This window comes from Stegastes partitus, unplaced genomic scaffold (genome assembly GCF_000690725.1).
Source record: "Stegastes partitus isolate 25-593 unplaced genomic scaffold, Stegastes_partitus-1.0.2 Scaffold424, whole genome shotgun sequence".
NCBI lineage: Eukaryota > Metazoa > Chordata > Actinopteri > Pomacentridae > Stegastes > Stegastes partitus.
In genome coordinates this window covers 134,662-146,329 of record NW_007578155.1, presented here as the reverse complement: position 1 = coordinate 146,329, position 11,668 = coordinate 134,662, and the positions used below count along the sequence as shown (strand labels likewise).

The following is an 11,668-nucleotide window of genomic DNA, read 5'->3' as shown; positions in this document are numbered from 1 at the left end:
GCAAAGATATAAACTCAGCGCAACTTGTTTTTATCATAGTTTTAAAGAGTTGGCACAATTATCTCAAAAGCTGTAATTCAGGTAAATGAATACGAATAATCCAAATAATAATGATTCAAGTTAAATAAAGTCGTCGTAATGATAGGAAATAAAGTCTTGTTGCTCAAATCAAAGCAACTCAGCAGATATTCTGAAATCAAACTGAAATCTTTGTTTAGAAGTCCCAGACGGAACCTGATAAATCAGTGATGAAGCTGCCGGAGGGTCTGAGGAGGAATAATTCCAATAATCAGTGTTATCGATGTGTCGGCCGGTGAAGCGTCTGCAGATCGTTTCAGAAAGTCCTTCGGCAGAGACGTGGAATCGCTTCAAATCCACATTATGCAAAAAAAAAAGAAGAAGAAAAGAAAAGAAGAAGTAATAATGATCATCGTTACGACGAGACGAAGTGAAGCTGTTTTTAATGTACAGTATTATAAAGGCCTAAAAGCTGTGTGGTGCTATGATGTTCTTAACTCCTCGTGTCGCGTCGTGTTCGAAAAACCCCACTTCAAGAAAAATTGCACTCGACTCCCTGAATCACTACGAAGTAAAAAAAATAAAATAAAAAAGAGGGAAAAGCGCCTCGAACACTTCCTGTCAGTATTATTGTCGTATTTGTCTCCTTTTACTGTGACGTTTGTTTTTTTACTTTGATCCTGTTTTGTTATTTTGCCAGCTAACCACACGACTTTGGGCCTCCTGATTTATTATAATTTTTTCTTTATGTGAAGGAACATTTAAACCTGTGTGATTTTTTATAAATAAAAAAAATGTGGATGTGAGTCTTAAAAAGGAGGCGGGAGCGAATACAAAAAAAGGGCTCCGATTTAAAAAATTAAAATTAAAAAAAAAAAAAAAAAAAGACGAGAATAAGAGGACAGAGCCTTTTTTTTTCTGTGTGTGTTGAATTTTTTTCTCCAGAGAAAGCCTTATATGCAAACCTGTCACCTGTGCGTTTCTATAAAGTGCCATCCCTGTACAGTGTCCTCACCTGTCCTCACCTGTCCTCTGCTCGGCTTCAGTATTACAATGAATATCTCATCCAGTTTGATTCGTCAGTATTAGCGTAGATAGACGGCAGTTTGTTAGTTTACATATGTTTGTTTGTGCAATTTTTCTCTTCGTTTCTGTTCCGCCACAGTATTATTATTTCCTGTCAGTATTACTTTATTTTTTTTGTTTTGTTTATTTGTTGAATTTTCCAACACAAATTTCTTTTTTTTTTTTTTTTTTTTTTTGAGAATTTACCATTTTATTTATGTGACTCATTTTATATTTCCTAATTTTATTTATTTCATACTGTAGTGTACAGTATTAGAGTTCCTCACAAATAGATATATTTTAGTAAAATGATTCTGTCATCGAACTATTGGAGCAAAAATAAATATGAATAGAGCGTTTATGACATTTGGAACGTGTTTCTTGTTGCTTTGTTTCCTTTGAAACTACTGGAAAATTCTAAATTCGGGGAACTTTTGATACGATGATTCTTGTGAAAACACTGTATTTTTTGAGTAATCCACTTTATTCATCCCACTGAAGAGGTGACGAAGGACTGATGATGATGATGATGATGATGATGATGATGAAGGAATTCCTGAAATGTCTGAAGTATTATTATTTTTAATTTTCTTGGAAATGACCATGCTCGAATAAATGTAGCCAAATTAAATTTTAATAAAGCTGTGTTATTCTTCTTGTAGCACCTCTGTTTGATTCATTAGCGCGACGATGATGATGATGAAGGCTGTTTTTAGCCTCCTCGTGTTACCGTCACATTTCTGCTCGCTCACATCATCCCTCGGTTCGAACACATGAAACCCTGCAGGCCTGACAAACATCCTCAGCTCAAGCTGCCGCCGCACATCCGACGCTCACACGCACTTTGTTCACATTTTACACTGAATTTTAAACACAAAGCCGGAAAACAAACAGTGAGAATCTGTCTTCTGTCGACGCTCGAGTACCTGCCGGAATGATAGTGAACACAAAGAGATGCAAAAGAGCAGCAAAGAAACACAAAGTAGTAGAACAGAGACACAAAATGAGCAGAAAAAGCCCCTAAAGAAGGCACAAAGACTTGCCAAACAGCTACAAAGAAATGCAAAATAATAATAATAATGATGACAAAGGGACACAAAACCACCACATAGAGATGCAGGATGGCCACAAAAAAGCCCACAAAATAATGAAAGAGTGACACAAAATGAGCACAGAGACACAAAGCAACCACAAACAGACACAAAATGAGCACAAAGATGCAAAAAAGCCACAAAGAAACACAAAGTATTAGAACAGAGACACAAAATGAGCGGAAATAGAGAGAAAATGACTACAAGGAGGAACAAACAACCACAAATACACAAATACAGACATAAAATGACTCACAATGTCTACAGACACTAAACCACCACAAACACAAAATAACCACAAAGAGATGCAAAAATAAGACACACAAAATCATCACAAAGAGAAAATAAGCACAAAGAGACGCAAAACAACCAAAAAGACACAAAACGACTATAAAATCAACACAAAACAACCTGAGACACACAATAATTCTTCCAAATACCGTAAATATTTGTAAGATCATGATATTTTTAGCTGCTTTAAATCAAACACTCATTTTAAGCTCAAATATCATCAACGAACAGAGACATTTGTCACAAATACAGATTGTTGATGTGGACATTATTTACAATTGTGTTCTTCTTAATATTATTATTATTATTCATTTATTTATGAAATGGAATGAAAAATACTTTATTTATCCCAGAAGGGAAATTCAATTTATTTTTAATTTTTATTTATATTTTATATTTAATTTTTATTTTAAATAATTTTTTATTTAATTTATATTTTTACCATTAATGTGTAAATTCTTATTCTAAAAATTGAAGTTTTTTTTAAAATAATATTTTAAATTAGCTTTAACCCGAGATTTTATATTACTGTCTATTTGTATTATTGTATATTTGCAATTTTTTTATATTTAAATGAATTTGCTCACAGGAAGAGGCGGAAGCAGGATTTCCCGCGCTTGTGTCCTCCAGCATCAACGTGATGACGTAAAGCCGTACGTGCTGTGTGCGCCTGCGCGGAGAGGATGCAGTCAGAGGTGAGTGTCCCGCTGTCGGTGAACGGTCGGTCCGTGAAGGGAGACCCGGGCCGCCGTGTGGTCCCGAGGGTGGCTCAGAACACCCTGTCTCCGCTGGAGGCAGCCGCACTGGAGCTCCGGGACTCCTGCTGCGGCTGCAGACCGGCGGGGAACCGGGAGGAGGAGGGTTGTTTTTCGGCAGGAAGACAGCCGGTTAGCCGTTAGCTGCTAGCTGCTAGGCTAACGGAGCTCAGCACGCTGCAAGTTTGTGAGAGAACTGTGCTCCAGTAAATACACGGAGCCCGGCCCGTCTCATTCAAACAGAGGGCGATTAAAGTGAATAAATGTGCACAAACAACTTAATATTAATATAATATTTCAGTCACTTGACATCAGTTTGTCCACAACTTTCCTCCCAGACGTTTCCCTTCAGTCCTGAGCTGGTCGCTGATTGGTTTTTAATTGATGAACTGGCTGATTGGTTTGTTTGATCACTTTGATCAGCAGGACACTGACACGTGACACTTCTAGTCACGGAAAAGGAGAAAGCTGAACGTATGGCAGCTGAAAAAGGCTCATTGGCACTTATTGATCGTTTTAAGTGAGCTGTTTTTAATGAAGACCAGCAACAATTAGTTTAATTTGAATTGAACCAAACTGCTAATTGATTAATCAGACAGTAATTGTTGGCTGCACACGCCTGATGTTCCTCAAGACTCTGAATCTTCGTCTTCAAAAGTCACAAAAACAGAAACACTGAATATTCATGAAAACTATCCTCCCAAAAAAAGATCATTTTAAATATGTTGTTCTGTTATTTTCTACCTGAACGATCTCCAACAATCGCTGTTGTGGGATTGTAAGAAGCTGAAATGTTAAAAATCATCATCACGCCCGCTGATAGGGGGACAAACGGGTCTGTTGTCCCGGGCCCAGAGGGGGCGGGGGGCCCAGAACTGGACCCTCATTGAATTCTGGATTTTTTTCCCCAAAGAAGGGCTAATAATGGAAAGAAACAGGGCAATATTTGAGTTAGAAGTTTGAATTTGTTTTTTTGGCAAAGAAAAGGGGAGATGTGGGTGAGCGGCCCAGGGGATGCTGTCAGCAGCCTGATCATCATCATCATCATTATTTTGAAACTAACAAACCATAATTTATTATTTTCTGGACCAATCGATCAGCTGCTTGGTCTCTAAAATGTCAGAAAATAGTGAAAAATGTGGCTTAATGTTTCCTGAAGTGTCTTATTTGGTCCAAAGATGTTCTGTTTCCTGCCACAGAGGAAAGAAACCAGAAAATACTCGTAGGAAAGAAGCTGGAATCAGAATTTAAGCTATTTTCATTAGAACGTTTCTTAATTTGGGATTAATCTGATAAACAGCGGGTGGATTTGTGATCGCTGTTCTGGTGCAGCGAGGATTCAGAATTGAACAGAAATGTCGGCGTCGGTCTCGGTAGTTTCTGGACCAGTCAGCACACAAAGCGTGACACCAACAGAGAGTTCAGTTATTAAATATGAAAGTAAAAACTGAAAGGTGTCACCAGCTCGTGTCTCTGCTCTTCAGTAACTCAGAGCTTAGAGAAAGAAAATGGTTCTTTTGAACAGATCCTGAACTCTGATATCTAAAATCATTGTTAAAGAAGTGACTGATTTAACAACTGAACATAAAGCTTTTGTCATCAGGAGACACAAACAGAACCGGTTTTATTCAACTTTCTGAGTTACTCGACAATATTGTGACAATTTCATTTCCATATTGGCAGCTTAAACAAATAAGAGAAATAAATTAACGACAGACTTCTGAGCAGTTTCAGGGAAAAAGAGACGTCAGGGTCACTGTTCAATGGTTTTGGCTGAGTTTTAAAAAATGTTTTCAGGTCTGGGGATTTCTTTGTTTTCACCCTCATGGAAAAAAAACCCCTGTGAAGCCATTTTAAGGTTCAGTATCTCCAGAAATAAAACTCCAGCAGCCATGAAATGCGGTGAGGACTGATCAGGAGGATCGAATGGATCCAACAGAAGACATGTTTCTAATTATCTGCCTTTGAAAATGGAAAAAAAAAATCAAGCAACGGTGGCATTTTGGTGCCAGAAAGTTCCTGTAAGTGTTTAAATTTGAAGGTTTAACATGATACCAACATATAAACTCACCAGTTTCTGTTTGGGTCCACATCAACACCAGAACCTTGTCCAGTCAAACTTTATTGAATTCTACTGATGATAGAGCCTAAAAATTTAGTGACTTATCAAGTAAATACTGGATATTTTTTAGTTGGAAATATGGCTCCATCCATCCATAAAGACTTACTAGAACTTTTCACACCAACCTAGTTTAAAAATGTGCATTTTTGTTAATGTTTTGACCAGTTTCACGTCATTAGAGTAAAAAACTGGAACCTTGTCTTGTCATATTTGCTAAACATCAAATTCTACTGATGATAGAGCATCAAAGTCGGTTAAATATTAAGTAAATGATGCATTTTTTTAGTAGGAAGTATGAATAGATCCACATATAAACACTTACAGGGGGCCACAATACCACCAAAGTTGGGGAAAAAATCAAACAACGGTGGCATTTTGGTGCCAGAAAGTTCCCATAAATGTATAAATGTCAACATGATACCAACATATAAACCCATATAGACACCAGTTTCTGTTTGGGTCCACATCAACACCAGAACCTTGTCCAGTCAAACTTTATGAAATTCTGCTGATGATAGAGCCTCAAAGTCGGTGAAATATTGAGTAAATGATGCATTTTTTTTAGCAAGAAGTATTTAGATCCATATATAAACACTTAGAGGAACTTTCTGGGGACACAATACCACCAAAGTTAGAAAAAAATTGCACTTTTCTTCATTTTTCAGATCCAGTAATGGAAAACCTGTCCTCTGCTGGATCCATTTGGGTCTGCTGGAATAATTCCCAACATTTGAAATTCTCCAGATTCATCCAAGACCTTTTACAGAACGTAGTTTTGGGTCCTAAATAAGAAAGACTCTGTGACTCACCAGGATTTCATAAGTGAATGAACAAACAGAAAGAGGTCAGTTTCTGAAGTGAGTGATTTTAAATGGACTCAGCGTCGACATTCAGATCAGGATCAGAACATGACTCACGCTTTAAAGTGAAACTACGCAACACGAAGCAGATTTCTAAGATTTTGTTGTTTTTGTGCCACAGTTTCATTTGCGTCACTAAAAATGTGTCGAACAAATATTGATCGATGAACGTCGTGAGAAAACATAATCGCCAACACAAGACTCGGAGAGTTTTTTAATCATAGAAACGCTCTGAATTCTGTGATCGCTGCTTCTTAAATGTGAATATTGTAGATTTCATGTTTATTTTCAGACAAATTTGGAAATGATGTCATATTTCAAAGTATTTCTTCTTCATTTCTAGACATTAAATCCTAAATTTAGACGACCTTAAAGATTAATAATCCAGTTTAATCCACATGAACGCTTGTAATTCCAGATTTTTTTGCTCCTATTTGGTCGCCTCCAGCAGATTTTACAATCAGGATGAAAATAAGAAAACAACTCACAGCTAGTTTTCACTTTTGAATAACTTACTTTTTAATTTCTCGACATTAAATTGGAAATTTAGACGACGAAGCTAACACTTAGCAGCAATAATTCTCTCCTTGCTTCGAGTGCTAGCATGCTAACCTTGGCTAATTAGCCATCTACTACTTATGTATACTTTGGTCAGTTTTTGTTCTACGTTCCTAAAATGTTTGCTGCTGTCACACTGCAAAGTTCCCCACTGTGGGATTAATTCAGGCTTATTTTATCTTATTATGTTAGTTGTTATATTATTAGTGTTTCATCTACAAGTGTTAGCCTAAAGTTTAGCATCTTTGTTAGCGGTCAGCTTGTTATTTTCAGAGCTCACACCAATTATTAGCAATTAAAGAGGTTAATAACAGATATTAGAATATCTGGATATACTGGCTATTCAGAGGGGATATTTAAAATTGTATTTGTGTAATTTTAGCTTGATAGTCACCAAATTTCGAGGTATTTTTGTTAATAAAGTTGCCAGTTGATTGACTTTCAGCAGGTTTTTTCTGTTTCGAACTCAGAAACTATTAAAGTTAAAGATGTGAAACTGAAGTCAAAATAAAAAAAAGTTCCTCATTCGTCTTCAAGCACAGCGTTGAAACAGAAGATTATTTAAAAGCAGCCGCATCGTAAAAATCTACAATATTTAACAGCTAAACATTAAGCTAATCATGCTAACAGGAAGAAACCGAAGGAGGTGAAATAACATTCAGGCCTCGTATGAGCTGCGTCCGGATCAAATCCAAACGTGAAGCAGCAACATTTCAGCGTTTAACAGTGAATAAAGCGACCTGGATGTGTTCTCACACGGGATCGTTAATTATAGGTCTGACCCAATATCACGCTGATGTTTGGCGTAATTCAGATTATCGCTGTGTTTATTCTGATGAGATGATTATTGATGAATTAAATTCACTACTTCACGGTTAGAACACATCGATTCTTGTCTGTTTTATTCTTCTTATTGTTGTTTAGGTCTGGAACAGGTGCAAAATCCATCTCACTGCACCTTATACTCTGTATAATCGTGTTTTTTGACCAAATGGCTTTGAATCCAACTTAGCTCTGCTCACAGTGGCTAATGCTACGCTAACGGCTAGTGGCTAAGTTAGCAGGTAGTCACAGATTAACCCGAGTCTGGAAACAATAATTAATATTAAGATCTGGACCTTAGTGGGCAGTAAAAGGAGACAAACAGGTTGAACTCCGTGTCCTGATTTAATCACTCCTGTTTATGTTTATTTATTTATGTTTATATTCAGTTGTCGTCTCTCTTATTAATGAAGAGGTCTAGTTATTAACGACGGGTTCATGCTGTTCAAACATCACATTTCATGTACACCGGGTCCAAATATCGTTTTTTCCTTGCTGACCAGTAATCGGTATCGGCCCTGAAACCCGTCCCTGAAACCCGTCCCTGGTCTTGACTCGTGTCCTCTGTCGGTACCATTCAGCCTGATGTCAGTTCAATGTGAGTTAAAGCTGCTCGTCGGCACAGTCAGAGTGAGAACGGTGTTCAAACGGACTGAGCGTTCAGGGACTGAGAGCTGAGTCATCGCTGAACTCCTTCGTGTCACAACAAACGGTGGAATCGAAACGCTTCTGTCGAGGACTCTGGTGAGGAATTGTCGGGACTCTGGTTTGTGGCCTCCGGACGAGCAGCGTCTGCAGGTGGACCGGGCCTCACATTAAAGTGCAGTGAAGTCATCGGGACGTCACCGCCTCGCCCACGGATCGATGACAAACAGCGTTTCCAGAGCTTCCACCGCCGGCTGAGTTTCCAGCCGCCCGGCGCTGACTCAGCCCGGCGCTGCAGCTGCTGGGGGGATTCCCTCTGACATTAACCCTTTGTTTCATGTGTGTCGGCAGCTTCCAGGCCGAGGCGGTGGAGGAAAGGTGTCTAGGTGAGATGAGTCTGAGCTGGAATCCCCCGCCGGGGTTTACAGGGACTCTCTGATTTGAAGGTGGAATGATCGATTTCACGTTGACTAACAGGCTTCCAGTCAGAGCGATCAATAATCAGGTTTCCACCGGCGTCCACCGTCCTCTGCATGTGTCCCGCCTCCGCCTGCTTCTCTGGTTTCTGCTTTTATTCCAGCGCTTGAAGACTTTTTCAGTTTTTCATCGTTTAGTTTTCGTAGATTATTCGACACCTGGTTGTTCATTTTAAACAGTTTCACATCATTTTGACTTTGATCTCGTGTTATTTGACATTTCAGCTTTTTTTCTTGATTATTTCTGATAAAGTTCAACAATTTTTTATATTATTCGACTTTTGTTTTTACTAATTTAAACTTTTTAAATCATTTTGACTTTTGATTTGATAGATCTCTGTGAAGTTAATTATTTATTTAGATTTTAGTTTTTTTAAATGTGACTTTTTTTCCAACATTTTTTTAAAAGAATATTTGAATATATTTAAACTTATTGTAAACTTCTTTGTTTTATTTTTTTAAAGAAGAACTTCTGACTTGGTTTTATATATTTCAGTCTTTTTCAATTTTAATATTTTTGTTTTCTGTTTTCAACTTGTTTTTATATATTTTTTAGTTTTGTTTTTATATTTTTTAATCCTTTTTTTAATAGATTGTTTGTCTGTGTTCAGTCTTTTTTTTTAGTTTTTATTCACTGACATCACTAAAGTTTTATTGTTGACACAAATGAAATGAAGTTTATTCATTTATGTCACATCTGAAAACACCCGGAGTTGATCAATCAATTTGCAAAGCAAACTTAATGTTAATTAATAAATATGAAATACTTATTAATAATAATAATACTAATAATAAAAAGCAGGACAGAACAGGCTGAGCTGTTTCTGAACCACTCAGAGCAACCGAAGCCTCTGAAACCTTTTTTTCTTTTAGGGAAGATTTGAGTTAAATGTTTTTAGACTTGACTTTATTTCTGCCTTTTGTAGATTTTAATTGCATTTTTTTTGTCCTCATCGTTCAATAATCTTCATATAATGTCATCTTTTGTGTTTAAATCTTAGTTTTTTATGGTGTATTTAATTGTTTTTGCACCTTTTCTATTCCAACCTTTATCATTTTTTCCAGTTTGTACACATTTAACCTGTCAGTTATAATTAACTTTTTATTCTTAACTGTATCTCCAGTAGACTGAAACGAGCTCTTATTTCTATTTGTTTTAAGTGTACGTCAGCGTTTCTCTCTTCTTCTTTTTTTCTTGATGTTCGTTCTTTGAATTCACCTGGAGTTTCCCAACTCGTGGCTCAGGGCCTCTGAAAAGGTCCCCTATCAGTGACAAAGCAAAAGACCTTTTTTTTAAACTTTTAACAAATGAAATGAAGACGTTGTGACACGGTGAGCTCTTGGGGCGTCTAGAAGCATGAATCCGAGGAGAACCGCTGAACCTGAATCTCCAGAAGGTCAGACAGCAGAGAGTTAATCAGCCTCCCTCCCCCTCCGACACATTTTCATATTTCACATTATTTTGGACGCATTCAGGAAATAGATTGGACCGTTTTTAGCACAATGGGCGACATTGTGCGTCGGTTTCCAATCAGATTTTTATTTTGGGCACATTTGCATTTAACCTCTGCTGAACCAGCGCGGCGGTATCTTTCCTCCGGCTGCAGAAACACAGTCGAGAGCAGATTGCACAGCTCATTTCCGTCTCCAGATATGAGTGGCGTTCGAGCTGCAGGGAGCAGATATTGACTGATTGAGCCGTCTGTGGGCGAGCTGAGTGCTGCTGCAGCTACATTAGCTCCCATTGTGGGCAGCTAAATGGAGGGCGGACTGGAAATCGCTGGGAGGGAATTCAGTGGAAGGACAGTAAGCCGTCCACTTCCTGCTGCTCGCTGCGTAAACCTCCCGGCATCATAATGGACTTCTATCAGGACACATTGTGCTGCAGATAGTCGGATATTACGGCCTTATTGTGGTTTGTTTGCTGCAAAGTTAACTTTCTGCAGCTGCGATCGGCGTCAACAATAGTTTTTCATTCGTCGCCTGAAAGACGCGGCGTGGAGGAAGATCAGCTCCGTCTCGCCGGATCAGTACTCCGTTTGGATTTAAAGTTCAACACATGGTGCAAACGTCGACAGTTTTCTGTGTGATTCGTGTCACTCTGGAAAGTGTTGTGGAAATCATTAGAGTAATTAGCAGGGTTAGGAGTGGAAACACTGTAGGCTGAGTGTGTTCTCCTTCATCTGCACAGTCTGGCTTCTAATCACAATATTAAAGGCTTGAGCTGCTCACCGTGATGACGCAGCATCAGGGGACAAAGACACATCGCACACCCAACCAGTGAATCACTTCCTATTTCTCACTTCAAAAACAAATCTGTTTTCAGTCAGTATGCAGATCTGGGTTTCAGACATGGATGCTCCCCTCAGGCTGTACCAGCTGCAGCGGGTCCATCCTCAGGCGAGCATGATGTCCATCGCTTCAGTTTATCACCCAGTAAACAGCATGACCACGTAAAGTTCATACGAACAACGCCAGCACATGTAGTGCTCATAAATCTACAGGTTTTATATTTAATGCTCATACAGGTTGTGTTCACTTATGCAGAGCTAAAAGCTGTAATATTCGTAGATGAACGCTTACACATGTAATATTGGTGGACGTAATGTTCATGGAGCAATACAAGTGCCAGTATTATTCCTGGATGGACCGTTTTGTACGTAATGTTCATTTATATGTTGGTAGGTTTATGCAGTAAGTACACCGGCGTCCGTAGAGGTAACGTTCATTTAAGTAACGTTCGTATTCGTAGTATTTGCACATATTTATAGACATGATGCTTGTACACGCCGGCTCTATACATGTTTAATTCCCATGATGCCGTACATGTAATGCTCATGTGTGGAACATTCGTAGAGACACAAATCCTTAACGCTCTCTCATGTGAAATTCAGACCGTTGTCGTATTTGTACATGTATTGTTTTGGTGAGTCCATACATGGAACTGTAGGTGATGTAAACACAT

General features: G+C 38.3%; 1 protein-coding gene across 1 annotated transcript in view; it reads left to right on the top strand.

Annotated features, from left to right (window-relative positions):
- Positions 1–3,128: 3,128 nt before the first annotated feature.
- gtdc1 (glycosyltransferase-like domain containing 1) overlaps positions 3,129–11,668 on the top strand; it is a 46,217-nt gene continuing 37,677 nt past the window's right edge. Inside the window, exon 1 of the mRNA XM_008285948.1 lies at positions 3,129–3,160. Within this exon, the coding sequence (XP_008284170.1) occupies positions 3,149–3,160 (12 nt within the window). The 5' untranslated portion in view covers positions 3,129–3,148. The remainder of the gene's footprint in view (positions 3,161–11,668) is intronic.